General features: G+C 40.5%; 2 protein-coding genes and 1 pseudogene across 2 annotated transcripts; 1 reads left to right on the top strand and 2 right to left on the bottom strand.

Moving 5' to 3' along the window:
- Window positions 1-1,157: 1,157 nt before the first annotated feature.
- Window positions 1,158-3,002, top strand: LOC126596350 (40S ribosomal protein S15-4-like). The gene is made up of 4 exons (XM_050262906.1): window positions 1,158-1,325; window positions 1,446-1,594; window positions 1,696-1,753; window positions 2,549-3,002. The coding sequence occupies exons 1-4, from the start codon at window positions 1,323-1,325 to the stop codon at window positions 2,795-2,797; spliced, it is 459 nt and encodes a 152-aa protein (XP_050118863.1). The 5' UTR covers window positions 1,158-1,322; the 3' UTR covers window positions 2,798-3,002.
- Window positions 3,003-4,153: 1,151 nt separating this feature from the next.
- LOC126596349 (transcription factor bHLH92-like) lies at window positions 4,154-6,285 on the bottom strand. The gene is made up of 3 exons (XM_050262905.1): window positions 5,887-6,285; window positions 5,354-5,644; window positions 4,154-4,417 (listed from the first exon to the last, which is right to left on the bottom strand). The coding sequence occupies exons 1-3, from the start codon at window positions 6,214-6,216 to the stop codon at window positions 4,328-4,330; spliced, it is 711 nt and encodes a 236-aa protein (XP_050118862.1). The 5' UTR covers window positions 6,217-6,285; the 3' UTR covers window positions 4,154-4,327.
- Window positions 6,286-7,553: 1,268 nt separating this feature from the next.
- LOC126597289 (embryogenesis-associated protein EMB8-like) lies at window positions 7,554-10,138 on the bottom strand (annotated as a pseudogene).
- Between the last annotated feature and the right edge of the window lie 6,169 nt (window positions 10,139-16,307).

Below are 16,307 nucleotides of genomic sequence, written 5' to 3'. Positions count from 1 at the left end.
ATCATACCGTATATTACATGTTACAAATGGAGTGCAAAATTTTCAAGCATTAATTAACTACAAGCCATAATATTAATGCAAAATAAATAGGAAATTAGTGTTGGCACTCCAAACTTTTTAAATTTAGAAAGAAAAAAAAAACTCTTATGAGGAGTGCACAATCAGATTTTTTTTATTTTTGAAGTACCAATAGTTCCCTATAAATACACATATTAAACTTGGAGACTACTTAAAGAAGCACACAAAGAAGAAATAAGAGAGCTGGCTTAAACTTGGAGGGTTGCTTGGATATGAACACTTGAGTTTTATTGATCTACAAAAATTACAAATGAGAGGTGTTTACAAAGGACAAGGATTGTCTGCCCTCCTAGTTGTGGTACCCTTCCATGCCCTCCTATTTTGTGCGGTCACGGTTAAGCCACGTCAATATTTTATATTTTTATTGTTTTTTGTCTTATTATCTCATTAAAAAATTAATATAAAATATTGACGTGGCTTAACCGTGATCGCACAAAATAGGAGGGTATGGAAAGACACCACAACTAGGAGGGCAGACAATCCTTATCCGTTTACAAAAGCGTTGTTTACAAAAAGAGCAATACAAAAGTACAAAGCACTTCAAAAAATTTCGTCCTTGAAAACCTCACAAATTATACTATAAAAGTAGTCTCAAAACTCTCTAGATATTTTAGTGGTGATGTTAATGTTGTTGCGAAATATGTCTTTTCTTTTGTCATGAGATGGATTGAAAAAGTCGAACCGTTTGTGGACCATTGCTGTCTTGTTGGTTCATGAAGAATTCTTAGGAGGCTTCTTCACGTAGGAAATTGCCTATAAATAAATTTTAACGAAAAATTTTTGGTACTGTTTATTTTAACGAAAAATCACATTTTTACATTTAAAAGTCAATCATAGTACTATTCACTTCACCCTTTATTTTTTCATTATAGTTAAAACTTAAAACTTTCAAACCATTTTCATTAGTTTTATTTAAATAAAACCGATTAATTCTATTTTAGTTGATTTGTCATTAACACAAAAACAAAAACAAAAAAATAAACCCTAGTAAAATCATAGTAAAGTCCAAGTGCAACAGTAGCGAACATTTTAATTTGAAGCCCAATCAGTAGGCCCAATTCCAACCTCAATCTAGGGCTAAATACACAACCAGAGCCACCACGACCCCAAATCGATTTTTATATAAATTCAGCTTGAACGAAAAACCTCCTGCTTCCCGAAAACCCTAGCGGCCAAGCACAGATCCGAAGTCCCTCCAAGCTTCCCTCCCACCTCGCGTTTCCGATTCCGAAAGCTCCACCACCATGGTAGATCTCCGAATCCCCACTCTCTCTCTCTCTCTCTGAATCGCATCATTTCGCTTATAATTTCTCTCTCCTAACTCTCTCTCTCTCTCTCTCTACCTTCTCTGGTATTTTTTTTTTCAGGCTGACGTTGAGACCGATGTTGCGGCAGCTGGAGTTCCGAAGAAGAGAACATTCAAGAAGTTCAGCTTCAGGGGCGTCGATTTGGATGCCCTTCTTGACATGTCTACTGATGAGCTCGTCAAGCTCTTCCCTGCCAGAGCTCGCAGAAGGTAATACACAAATGGATCGATACGATTTCTTGGTTTGGTTTTTTGGGGGATTTGTGAAATTGGGTTTGAATTGGATTTTGTGGATTTGTTGTGGTTGGTAGGTTTCAGAGAGGTCTGAAGCGCAAGCCGATGGCTTTGATTAAGAAGCTCCGCAAAGCGGTAATCTTTCGGAACCCATTGGCTGAAATTGTTACAGATTTTCTGTTTAGATTTGGATTTTGTTTGGTGATGTGGTTGGCGATGCTTTACTATGAAAATGATGTGTTATTGTGATCGAGTTGTGTTTTTTTATTATTGGGTTTCAGAGCGTTGTGATTTGAGTTGTCAAATTATCACTTAAACTTTTTGATGCATAGTAGATGATGCCAATGTTGGACTTGTGCTTGTTCTCCCTTGGTCAAGTTTGTGTTCTATGGACAGTATGAATCTAATTTATGTCGGAATTTGATTAACCTCGAGTGTGATTTGTGTTCTGGAAAATGGGGACCTGATATTCCTTTTATTTATTTATTTTTAAAGTGCATACTTTGTTTAGTTGTATAATAACACATGGGAATTTTGTGGATTGTCTCCCCTGTTCTGTTTTATTTCACTCACATAAATAAGTTGGATTATCAAAATAATTTTGGAATGTAGAAGTTTCTACGTGTCTTAGAAGGCATAATAGATATGGGAAAGAGACCGCGGCAGGCCCCAATATAAGTTGTGATTCCTGAGTCCCTGCTGTTTAAAAACCCATTGTTGTCCTGTTGCTGGGTTTAGTTTGAGCTGTATTTTTACAGAGTCAAACTCTATAATTTTTTGTGAACTTGTTTGAATGTTGCAACATATTGTTTTTGTGTCAGGATCAAGCATGTATCTCTTTCCGTCATTGAGTTCTGTTGTAGATTGTCAAATGCTATCATGGATGGGGAAAATATGGACCTAATGATTTTTTCTCTGTGCTTGTAACAGAAAAGGGAGGCACCACCTGGTGAGAAGCCAGAGCCAGTCCGTACTCACCTTCGTAACATGATTATAGTTCCAGAAATGATTGGAAGCATCATTGGAGTGTACAATGGTAAGACCTTCAATCAGGTTGAAATCAAGCCTGAGATGATCAGCCACTACCTTGCTGAGTTCTCAATCTCATACAAGCCTGTAAAGCACGGTAGACCTGGTATTGGTGCCACCCACTCTTCGAGGTTCATTCCTCTTAAGTGAGATAGTTTCCAGCAGTCTGGATGTCTGGTCGTGTTATTTCTGTAAGACTTTGATATCGATCACATTTTTGCTCATTGCTGCTATTTGGTTTTGTTATATTTTGGCCCTACCTTGATTACTCTTTAGATGGAATTTATATTTACAGTTGTGGTGCTTCTGGATGCTCAGACTATGAGATTAATAGATTTAAGCGTAGTTGAATTAATGCTTGTTCTCTTGAGTTGCAACCATGTCATTTTTCTATATTCCTGTGTCCACAAGAAAGTCTACCCTTTGCGGGTTTTGGGTATGTTTTTCTCTTCCCGAAAGAGTTTGTTTTGACTGACGATTGACCATATCTTTACCCAAAACCCCTAAAGGGTAGACTCTTACATTATTGTTGGAAAAGGCTAACGAATAGAAATATACGAAGGATCAGTTTAGATGCTGGAGAGTAAGAACATGAGGTGAAACCTGCTTGTAACTCGGTTAGAAAATGAGTACACCATGCATTGGGTTTGTGACAATATGAAGCTGTTCACCCCTTGGCATACTTAGCATTTGTTCTTTCCTTTCGTCACAAGACAACCAATTTTGAGAAACATCACATTCTACAGTTTGCACATTCCTAATTCAAGGTCTTGCCGCACACCGCAAGACCCAGCCGAAATACGATTTCTAGCCCATCCGAAATAGTGTTTCTTGGTTTTGCTCTCTAGTTTATAAATTAGTTTGAATAACTATCTTTTCGGGTCATGTAGTTTTTTTGGTGATTCGGTATTTCTTTGTTTAATAAAGTTTTATATTCAGTTAGTTTGTTGCGTACTCTAGGAGGGAGACGTATAAGGATTCAAACAATATCTCCGGTGGAAATCTTGACGTACTTGGCTGAAACTTGCAAGCTTCTGGGTTTTAGGAATTGTAGGGTTTTGGTGGTGATTTTTAGCCATTTGGGATTTAGGGTTGGCTCCTTCTAGACGCCTAATAGTAAAGGGATGCCAATTACTGTAGTCTGTTTTTTACTGTTCTTTCCATACGTCACAATTTTTATTTGCTGGATGCTTTTTTTCAAGAATACTCGGGGTTTTTATGACCCAGGGTCTTTATGTTCTCTCAACCCATAAGTTGGGTTTTATGTTTTAAACTCATAAATATAGTCCTTTATTTACTCACAATGGTCCTTAACAAGAACTCTGTAAGAACATCTGTTAGTACGGCTGACATGACGTTCACGTGGAACTCAAAAAATCAATTATATAGTGACAAGTGTATTAGTAAAATTCAAGGTTTTAAAATTATTTTCATTAGTTTTCTTTTTAATGATAAGTCATACTTGAATAGAATTTAGTCAAATTTAAAGATCACTAAAGTTGGAACTTTTCCAAATTCAATAATGTTATAATGAATTTTTCAATGATATAATAATAAAATAATTAAGAGACAATTTGACCCGTTCATTTTCCAAATCCAATAATATTACCAATGAATTTAAAATAATATTCACTAAAGTTAAAAGGAGTGTCAATGGAGGCACGGTATTCCTCTCTCCCTTCACCTTCCTGCTGGAAATGGAAAATGCAATTTCCTCTCGGCTTCATAGAGTGTTTCTTGCACAGACTCTTCTATCTCTGCGGCTCCAATCTTTCCAACAATACAATTAAATACAAAGTATTAGAATATAATCAAAGAATGAGGAACAAGTATATAATGTGTGTTCATCAAAGTATTCAATAAAACTTTTACAATTTATTAAATAAATAAAATGCAAATGAAAGTCATCTATTTTCTAAGTGAGAGTCGTGATCTAGGCGGATCTGGACCAACTAGGCGGCGCCTAACTAGGTCTAGGTGCCCCTAATTTTCAAATGACTAGGGATTAATCGGAGTGATGGCCAGTCGCCTAGCATCTAGGCGGGAATTTTTAGAACATTGGTTCTATCATAATATGTATTTCCATGCAAGCACAAAGCTTCCACACGTAGTTGTCGTTCTTGGCAAAGAAAGAACCATAATGATCGTTTCAAATAAAATAAATTAGTTGGTTAGGACAATGGAATTGTTGTTTTACACTCGAGTTCAAATCATTTTCTTTGTAAATTATAGTCGTTAAAGGAAAAAAAAAAGTAGGTAATAGTTTTGTATTTGATATATATTTTTTATTTTTTTTAAAAAATGAGACAGCTGGTGACAAATCACAGTTATCCACCCCTTCTGGGAGCCGGAAAGACTCACAGAGGCATTTCAGTCTCCGCCTAGGCAGAAGACCTCCAGTTTTAGTTTGAAGAAAGCCTCGCAATGCAATCCGTGATTTACCACTAGGCCACCAACTCATAGTTTGTTTGTATTTGATATTTGGGATTATAATTTGGGCATTATCGAACTTTTTGTTTTGTTTTTTAATCTAATCTTATCTTCTTACAAAACAAAACAAATCAGATAGTGTAAGTGAAAAGTAAAAAGAAACATTTATCGTATTTTACCTCTCCTATTTATTTAATTTTGATAACAGGTGCCTAATTTATGGTATGAAAAATAGCAAGAATTTATGAAACATCAAAACTATATGCATGTACGTACCTTGGACTCAATTTCCAGCTCTGCTGAAAACTCCTCGAGTGAGAAATTAGAGCGAATATTTCTGGCTTTCAAACCCAAATGTTGCAAGCACTTAAGAACCTCCAACGTAGAATCAATTCCTGATGTAGGATTAGCCACCTTTAATCTAATCTTTGTCCATTTCACTCTCTCCTTTTCATTTTCTACCAGAAGTGTTTCAAGCTCCATGTTCTTCTTTCTCAGCTCCTCCTCATACCTCTTCAGCTGCTGAATATTCATTGCTGTCATTTGCACAATCAAGTTCTTATCATTCTGCAGCACGTAAATTGTAACACCAAAAAATTATATAACGAAATTAGTCCTCGGTCATTATCAGTCGTGTAAAAAAAAAAAAAAAGAAGGGAATTTCACGACAAGGTGCGTGATAACAACACGTTCATGAAACTCATACTAAGAAAATTAAAAACTAGAAATGAGCGTCGCAAAATGACTATTTTGAATTGCTCATCACGGATGTTAAATTTAGTTTAACTTGGTTAATTGAATATACCCACCCTGGTTCCAGCGGACAGCATAGAATGCAAGGCTAAGTAGCTTTGCTTCTGCTTCTCCCTCCTCATGCGCTCGTTGATCATATGGCGTAACCCCCGTTCTCTGCCGTCCTCTCCGGCTTCATTTCTTGCAGCTGCAGGTTGCCAGCTTTTCCTCAAGAATTGCAGCATCCTCTTGTTCACGTTCATGGATTTTGCCACACCATTAGGGAGCTGATTACTAATGGGTCTATTTGTGTACGGCACAAAAGCACTTTGATTCAGTAATACTGGAGGACTCTCATCATACCATAAAAATTCACCTTCCAAGGCTTTGAGGATATATCGGTCCATTTCCTTCTTCTCTCTCTCTCTCTCTCTCTCTCTCTCTCTCTCTGAACTGTGTTTGTTGTGCCGGGAATTTCAAATTTCAGTTTTGGCAGTTAATATATATAGTGCTCTTGTCGAACTGGGTTTGCTGTAAAGTGTGAAACCTGTAATTAAAAAGCATTTAAAACGTGGTCAAATATCTGGTTTTGGTCACGGAGACTTGTCAGTCAACTATCTGCATATATAATATGGGTGTCAAAGTTATAGGCTTTGGAGTCGTTTTGTAGGGCTGAATATAAATAATGGATTTGGATCCTCTCCTGAGCCCAAGAAGAGGATCCTCCTAATCAAGCAGTGTGGACCGTTGGATGAAAATTTAATGATTATAATTAATATAACTTTAAAATGATTATTCTGTTTGTAGTCGTTGGATGAAAACCCAACGACCCACACTTCTTGATCAGGAGAATCCTCTCCTTGCGCTCAGGGGAGGATCCAAATCCATAAATAATTGGGGTGCCAAATATCCACGCCACGGCCTTGTTTTCTTGAAAGAAACTTGACAAATATATATATCTTAAGACATCCTCACATGTTTAGAAATTTGCTGCAACCTTTGCACTAATTTTTGTATTTGAATATTTTTTTTAATCAAATGTCATGTGTTATTTTTTTAAACAAAAGAAAACATGATATTTGATGTCTTTTAAATAATAATATTTTTTTTCATCTTTAATCCATAGTCAAAAGCATTAAAATGTCTTTATTTGTGTGTACAAATGACACGTGACATTTGATAAAGCGAAAATGCTTAAATGCAAATGTTGCTAGTACTCTAAAAAAAATATCAATAATAAGTGTTAGTTGATTGGCCACATAATAGAAATAAGGGAAGGTCCTGTTTGATATTAAAACTGCAAGATTTAGTTGAAATTAGGTAATATCATATCGCTAGGGAACATTCAGACGGACAAGTCAATGAAAGGAATGCTCATTTTTTGTAAGAAATGAGAACTACTTGTAGGGCGCACTCTACTTTCTATTTTAACAACGTAAATTGTCTATTTTCTAGTTTAACTGAATAGATCATCCTTGGAATATGATAGCTAAATTTGAAATGATTAAGGTACCTAATTGTGCTCAAGAAAATTAACGAACATAGTACTCTAAGAAACATTAAATGCCATCACGAAAATCAAATGAGAAAATAATTTCGAAGATGAAACTTGAAAACCAGAGGGCGGCCTCCATGGGTAGTCTCATTTTCTTGTAAAAAAACGAGAATACTTTCCTACCTGCTCATATGGAATTCATCTATGCAAGTAGCTTGGTTAAAGGATTGAAAATTTGAAAGTAACATCTAAAAAAAATTGGCTTCATAATTTGTTGATACACATTCAATATTGGAGTGGATATCAACAATATCTAATTTATTCGTAGTTTTAAAAACTTAGGCCCCAATCCCTATTTTCTGGGCAACAACTTTGGCCAATGCAACTCCCTTAACAAATGCTGCTACCTTCACCAATTGAACCACCACTCCAATTCCATCTTCTGCAACCCTAGGTGTAGTGAAGTTCAATGACAATTCTGCCCCAGAAGTACTCTTCATCTTCTTCTTTACATGCTTATACTCGCTACAGTTCAGAACCTTGAAAAACTCATCCACAGCACTCACCCACCAGATCCCAGAAGCATTGAAGCCTTCGAAAAACGCCAAGTGACCGCGATGCTGTGTGGTGGCCAAAACAACATTCACATTGTCCCTACATTCATCCCAAGGAATGGATTCCCTGGTGCAGATTGGATCGTCCAACGCGCTGATACAAAGCAAGGGAACCGCCACATTGCAAACGTAGACGGCGCTGCTAGTGCACCGATAAAATGTGTCAACGGTCTCAAACTTCCCCACGTCGCTGGTAGCATGTTAGTGTCGGATGCAATGCATCTTGCCGTCCCAATCTGCAAGCCGGGAGTAGGTATGCTGGTGAAACTGTGCGTACCATTGAAGGCCTACTGTTAGAGCTTTGTCATATAACTTCTGCAGCAAGGTACGTCGAATGAATCTGTCACCAATGAGAAAGTGCTAGGGATTGCAAATGGCTGCAGCACCAGCTACCGGGACATTGCTTCCGTCTTCCCCAAGATACTTCACCAAAATGTTGGCACCTAGACGTATGAAAGTATCCATATCAAGAGAAATTAAATTGGAAATTTTGATTGAGATGTAGTACCAAAAAGAATAATGTTCTCTTCCCACACTATAGATCTCAACGAAATAGTCAAACTAATATGTGGTCCAAATTAACAGTTAAACAGTCTAGCAAGAGAAAATCTTCCTAACAAGAAAACCGTTGTGCCTTGGTCCGTTTGTTAGTGTGGAAACGAGATTCAGATTACAACCTCACAAAATCACACTCAGTTGAACAGAATAAAATACAAGAAATAAAAACATTGAGAAATTTACGAGGTTCGGCAAAAACATGCCTACGTCCCCGGAGAGATATTGCTCTTCACTATGAATAACAGTACAAGTACACATGAGTTAAATCAACGTAACACAATCCCAAATCCCTTGCACACCACCCACTCATAGAATTTTCCAAGAGCCTCACTCTACCCCAAGAGTTCTTTCACTAGAATACTTTTCACTCTAGCTCTCTTGATTTTCTCTCAACCCATGTTCAACATTTCCCATGGTAGAGCCAAATGCTCTCACCATCTCCTTGGATGCTTCCTTGATGCAAGCCTTCTCCCTCGGCAAGCACACCTAATGCAAACATTTCCTTGCATTAAATAAAGGCCAAGCCATCATCACATTTCTTGCAATGCTCCCAAAGTCAAAAGGCAAATCCACTTTTGCTTTTACTTTGCAGCACTTGTCTGCAACTTTCATGTAACCCACACCATGTGATATTTCCACCGAAAGCAAACACAAGTCACTTCATTGTTGCCAGCTCAAAATATGAGCCAATCATAACAAAAATAATGGAAACATTGTAATCTTACCTATGCTTGTTCCAATGAGAAATAATGGAGCCTTGGGATGCTTATGGTGGAGGTGATTACAGACTTCGCGAATATCATTGGTCCATCCACAATTGTAAATAAAGTCTGAAGTAATTGGAACTCCACCAAGTCCTCTGTGGTTGCTGATCACTACATTCCATCCCATTTTTGCTGTGTTGAAAGCAAGATGTCTTATATAAGCCGAATCCGAATCGCTTGTTAGTCCCGGAAGCACAACTACAATGGGGTTTGTGCTGTCATCTACAGGCACAAAACTACCACCCAAAACATGAGAACTTGCCGCCGCTGCCCAATCCAATGCAATAGTACAGCCATCCGACAGGCGAAAAATTTCTCTTCGGTATGTGACATCTGGAGTGTTGCCAAAAAAACTGAGGAAAAGATTCTGCAGATGAGGGCTGGCAAGCCAGGGCGTGGCCAAGTACCGGGCATGGAGTATCCGGCACTTGGAAACAACACCGCGGTAGATGTGGGAATTGGAGCTGTATGTCAAGTCCACTGGAGAACCTCTGAATCCAGTGAAAAAGTCTTGCCAAAAATGGAAGTCCGAGTAGTTGTAGAGGAACACACAGGAAATGATGAGGGACCCTAACGAGTGCCAGACGGGAATGAGTGCCGCGGCGGTGAACAGAAGCTCGTAGGGGTTAGCGGAAGAGTCATGGAGGCTCCGAAAACAGTCCATGGGGATGTCGCCGTCTCCGCAGAGAGGAAAACTGAAGTGAATGGCACTCTCTCTCTCTGCAGGCATTGATTTCCTATGTAAATATTTGTAAACGCTCTCATGCTAATTGGGAGCATTAATAACAAGATTGTTTTAATACGTTTGGATTAAGCGTTTAGGAATTCTAAATGGATGGGAATATGATTTTACTTCTGTACTTAATGCCGCAGCAGGACCCATTGTAAAAAAAATAAAATAAAATAAAAGAATAAATTGCATTTCACCGTTTCAAATATGGATGCAAATACAACTCCATACAATATTTAAAACATTTCAACTTCATACATTTAGTTATTATTTCATTTCAAATGAAACCATAAAAATGTACAAGTTAACCGTTAAATGATGACGTGATAAAAGTGGGTACCACATTTGTGGTGACAACTAATAAAAAATATATTGGCAATTGGCTAAGAGGCAGAGGAAAAACGGAGAAATGTTAAGTTTAATTATTTTTTTTTATTTTTTAATTGTGTTAATGGCGGGACTCATTTGAAATATTGAATTATCAAAGAGAAGGTACACGTGGGTGGAGAGTCCGAAGAGACTCGCTCCGTAGGATTTCCCATTCTAAATAGGTGCAGGATATCTGGTCGGTTTCCTAATGAAATTTAATTAATTGGGTAAATTACATAGTAGCCCCTCAGATTTGAGATATATTACAACTTCATACAACATCTTTAAAACATTTCACTTTCATATCTCACGTATTATTTTATTTCAAACTAATACCTCCGTTACATTTTCCTTCCATTGATCCGTTAAGCGCTGACGTAACTGCCACATTTGTGTCACACACCTCCCTGCAACCCCCACTTCGTCTTCCCTCCTTCCCCCACCCAACCTACAACCCAAAACCCACCACACCCCTTTCTTCCCCTCCTGTCTTCCCCAAACCCACCGCACCCATCCTTCACGTATTCCTCCGCACCCACCCTTTTCCCTTCTCTACACACCCCAATCCTTAAATCCACACCCATTGGGGAAGACGGGATCTGGGTTGCAGGGAAAGGGAGATGGGTTTTTTCTTTTTTTTTATTCTTTTCTAAGTTGCAGGTAGTGGGTGCAGAGGAGGAGGTGGAGGATGGGTGCACAGTGGGTTTGGGGAAGACTAGAGGGAGAAGAAAGGGGTGGGTTGCAGGGAAGGGGGGTCGAGGAAGATGAAGATGGGTTTTTTTTTTTTTTTTTTTTTCTGGGTTGCAGGTTGGGCTCGGGTTAGGGGGGAGATGGGAAGATGGGTGTGCGGAGGAGGTGGAGGATGGGTGCGGAGGAGGAGGTGGAGGATGGGTGGGAGTGGTTTTGGATTTGGGTTGCAAGGATGGACGACAGATGGGGAAGATGATGAAGGGGATGGGGTTTTGGCGGGCGGTAGGGGGGAAGGGGTGGGGTGATGGGATCTGGGTTTTCTAAGTTTTTTCTTGTTTTTTTTATTTTTTTTTTTTGAAGATTTAGGTTTTTTATAAAAAAAAAAAATTGCCACATGGCACACATTTGGCAGCCACGTTAGCGCTTAACGGATCAATGAATAGAAAATGTAACGGATGTATTATTTTGAAATAAAATAGTACGTAAAGTATACAACAACAACAACAACAACAACAAAGCCTTTTCCCACTAAGTGGGGTCGGCTATATGAATCCTAGAACGCCATTGCGCTCGGTTTTGTGTCATGTCCTCCGTTAGATCCAAGTACTCTAAGTCTTTTCTTAGAGTCTCTTCCAAAGTTTTCCTAGGTCTTCCTCTACCCCTTCGGCCCTGAACCTCTGTCCCGTAGTCACATCTTCGAACCGGAGCGTCATTCGGCCTTCTTTGCACATGTCCAAATCACCGGAGCCGATTTTCTCTCATCTTTCCTACAATTTCGGCTACTCCTACTTTACCTCGGATATCCTCATTCCCAATCTTATCCTTTCTCGTGTGCCCACACATCCCACGAAGCATCCTCATCTCCGCTACACCCATTTTGTGTACGTGTTGATGCTTCACTGCCCAACATTCTGTGCCATACAACATCGCTGGCCTTATTGCCGTCCTATAAAATTTTCCCTTGAGCTTCAGTGGCCTACGACGGTCACACAACACGCCGGATGCATTCTAACACTTCATCCATCCAGCTCGTATTCTATGGTTGAGATCTCCATCTAATTCTCCGTTCTCTTGCAAGATAGATCCTAGGTAGCGAAAACGGTCGCTTTTTGTGATCTTCGCTAGATTGCTCCGGTCATTAGTGTGGATAAGTATATAAATGGATAGAGATAGGAAAGCAAACACAAGATGTACGTGGTTCACCCATATTGGCTACGTCCACGGAATAGAAGAGTTCTCATTAATTGTGAAGGGTTTACACAAGTACATAGGTTCAAGCTCTCCTTTAGTGAGTACAAGTGAATGATTTAGTACAAATGACATTAAGAAATATTGTGGGAGAATGATCTCGTAATCACGAAACTTCTAAGTATCGGAGTGTGGAGTCGTCTTGACTTGCCTTATCTGTCTCATAGGTAGATGTGGCATCTTCTCTGGAAGTACTCTTCCTCCATCCAGGGGTGGTATCTTTAACTAGTGGAGATGCACAAGGTAATGTATCAATTTCACTTGAAGCTTACTTGTAGTTTCAGGCTTGGTCAAGCGCGATACAAACCATGTAGTAGGAGTCCCCCAAGTCGCCGAGCTAGGGGGTCTGCTGAAAGAGGTGACAGACAAGGTAAGCAATCAGAGCTCCGATTGATTGTTCACCTTCTCCCCATCTTGCAGCAGCATGAAGGATAAAGAGAAGAAAAATGAGAAGAGATGATATGAGATACTTTTGCTTTTGAAGAAGTAACTTTCCACAGGCTTATTCTTGAACTGAGCTGGAGGGTTTTCTGGTTTCCTCCAGAGTATAAGGCCGACTGAAGAATTTGAGGGTCAAAACAAGTCCATCAAATCTAGAGTACGTTCCACCCTGCTGATATGGGATACTTTTGCTTTTGACAGAGTAATGGATGTATCGGCACGTGTGCTGTTACGCTTGTCTCCACATGCTTCCTTGTATCCTTCGCACTTGCCCTATCTGTTCCTCAAGCAGATGCGGAATCTTCCCTGGAAACATAAGATGTTGAAGATGAGTACTCGAGAGCAATGCCAGGTAAGTAATCAGGTAAGGGGTTCCAGGCAGTCAGTTCTTGGCTGGAAGCTTGATTCCAAGTGCTGACTGATTGCTCTCTTTCTCCTTGTCTTGCAGGTAAAAATAAGGCCAAAGGAAAAGACAGGGAAAAAGCATGATATGGGATACTCTTGCTTTTAACCCTGATGATATGAGATATTCTTGCTCTAGTATAGCTTGTTTGCAGAGGTATTATCGGGGGGAAAGAAAGCTGAATATTTCGAAAGGCTTCGTTGGGAGTGCCCTCTCAGATATGATGAAGGGTTGAGCATTTTTGCAGGTCTGCCTGTCCGTTGGGGATGGAGGTTGACATATATAGGAGTCTCCCTAACAAGTAGTAATGTTATTCCTTTACCCTGCTTGGTCATAGCACGGTAGTGGGAGCTGTCAGTTTCACATGTTTTAACTCTGTCAGAGCACTTTGAAAAAGTGGTCTGTGGTATCTGGCTCTCGAGATTCGGAGAACGATGCCTCTTCGATTTTTGAGAAAGCAATCATGCTGGGGGTCTGGCTCTCGAGATTCGGAGAGCAGTGTCTCTTCGGTTGATACACAGGGACTTTCCAATTATCCAGCAATGGTACTGTTCCTTTACCCTCTCTTCGATTTTGAGAAAGTAGTCATGTTGGGAGTCTGGCTCTCGAGATTCGGAGGACGGTGCCTCTTCGATTTTGGAGCAAGCAATCTTGTTGGGAGTGTTTTCTCGAATGTGAGTAAAGGTTGGGCATGTGTTGCTAGTCTACCTTGCCACGAAGCACAGAGGTTGACACACAGGGAGTTTCCAATTATCCAGCAGTGGTACTGTTCCTTTACCCTTGTGGGTAATAATATGGTAGCTAGACCTTCAAAATTTATGTGTCTAAACTTTGTTAGTGTTGTTTCTTTGCTATTCTTTTACCTTTCTTGGTCAGAGCGATGTAGTGGGAGCTGCAAGCTTCACGTGCTCAACTTTGGCAGAGAACTTTGGCAAAGTTATCTGTGGTACCCATGAGCTATTGTTGCGTGTGGGAAGTGGGTGATTGAACAGTAAGATTCATGTGCTTTCTACTTCACCAGAAGTCTTCGACAGAATGCCCATAATTTCTGCAAAGCTGAGTGTGCGTGTGACAGGTGCTGACAAGGCTAGAAAAGTAGGTGCCTCTTCGATTTCTGAGATCGGCCCTCGTGGTCTCTGAGCAGCCCAGCTTTTGAGAAAGCGAGCGCCTCTTCGATTGATTCGAAGAACGATGCCTCATCGATTTTTGAGAAAGCAGTCACGCTGGGGGTCTGGCTCTCGAAGATTCGGGGAGCAGTGTCTCTTCGATTTTTGAGAAAGTAATCATGTTGGGAGTCTGGCTCTCGAGATTCGGAGGGCGGTGCCTCTTCGATTTTGGAGCAAGCAATCTTGTTGGGAGTGTTTTCTCGAATGTGAGTAAAGGTTGGGCATGTTTGCTAGTCTACCTTGCCACGAAGCACAGAGGTTGACACACAGGGACTTTCCAATTATCCAGCAATGGTACTGTTCCTTTACCCTCTCTTCGATTTTTAAGAAAGTAGTCATGTTGGGAGTCTGGCTCTCGAGATTCGGAGGACGGTGCCTCTTCGATTTTGGAGCAAGCAATCTTATTGGGAGTGTTTTCTCGAATGTGAGTAAAGGTTGGGCATGTTTGCTAGTCTACCTTGCCACGAAGCACAGAGGTTGACACACAGGGACTGTCCAATTATCCAGCAGTGGTACTGTTCCTTTACCCTTGTGGGTAATAATATGGTAGCTAGACCTTCAAAATTTATGGGTCTAAACTTTGTTAGTGCTGTTTCTTTGCTATTCTTTTACCCTTCTTGGTCAGAGCGATGTAGTGAGAGCTGCAAGCTTCACGTGCTCAACTTTGGCAGAGAACTTTGGCAAAGTTTTCTGTGGTACCCATGAGCTATTGTTGCGTGTGGGAAGTGGGTGATTGAACAGTAAGATTCATGTGTTTTCTACTTCCCCAGAAGTCTTCGACAGAATGCCCATAATTTCCGCAAAGCTGAGTGTGCGTGTGACAGGTGCTGACAAGGCTGGAAAAGTAGGTGCCTCTTCGATTTCTGAGATCGGCCCTCGTGGTCTCTGGGGAGCCCAGCTTTTGAGAAAGCGAGCGCCTCTTCAATTTCTGAGACCAGTCTTCGTGGTCTTTGAGCAGCCCAACTTTTGAGAAAGCAAACGCCTCTTAGATTTCTGAGATCAACCCTCGTGATCTCTAAGCAGCCCAGCTTTTGAGAAAGCAAACGCCTCTTCGATTTCTGAGCAGGCGCCTCTTCGATTTCTGAAGCTCCGTCGAGTGCAGATTTTTATAAGGGCTGGCATTAAGTTCCAAAGCACACTTGAATCTCCACCAGTAGAAGCTTCATTCTTGCACTTCTAAGATCTTGATTTGTCCGACCTCTTCTCTCTTCAACACCTTTGAAAATGTCTGGCCCCTCCGACCGTCGTTTTGACTTGAACCTTGTTGAAGAGGCAGCCCCGCCTTCTCCAGACAACATATGGCGCCCATCCTTCGTCTCCCCTACTGGTCCTCTTACCGTTGGGGATTCCGTGATGAAGAATGATATGACCGCTGCGGTGGTGGCCAGGAACCTTCTCACTCCCAAAGATAACAGACTACTTTCCAAACGGTCTGATGAGTTAGCTGTTAAGGATTCGCTGGCTCTCAGTGTTCAGTGTGCAGGTTCTGTGTCTAATATGGCCCAACGCCTATTTGCTCGAACCCGCCAAGTTGAATCATTGGCGGCTGAAGTGATGAGTCTCAAACAGGAGATTAGAGGGCTCAAGCATGAGAATAAACAGTTGCACCGGCTCGCACATGACTATGCTACAAACATGAAGAGGAAGCTTGACCAGATGAAGGAAACTGATGGTCGGGTTTTACTTGATCATCAGAGATTTGTAGGTTTGTTCCAAAGGCATTTATTGCCTTCGTCTTCTGGGGCTGTACCGCGTAATGAAGCTCCAAATGATCAACCTCTGATGCCTCCTCCTTCTAGGGTTCTGTCCAGTACTGAGGCTCCAAATGATCCCCCTCCGGTGCCTTCTCTTTCTGGGGCTCTACCGACTGCTGAGACTTCTCCTAAGCAACCTTTGTGAAGGCTCCCTCTTGTGTGTTTATTTTGACTCATGTATATGTACATATTTGTAGCTTATCGGGGATATCAATAAATAAGCTTTCCTTCATTTCAACGTATTGTGTTAAATACACCAAAGCCTT

Source organism: Malus sylvestris, chromosome 13 (genome assembly GCF_916048215.2).
Source record: "Malus sylvestris chromosome 13, drMalSylv7.2, whole genome shotgun sequence".
NCBI lineage: Eukaryota > Viridiplantae > Streptophyta > Magnoliopsida > Rosales > Rosaceae > Malus > Malus sylvestris.
Note: the sequence above shows the minus strand (reverse complement) of the source record. Positions and strands in the feature narration are given on the sequence as shown.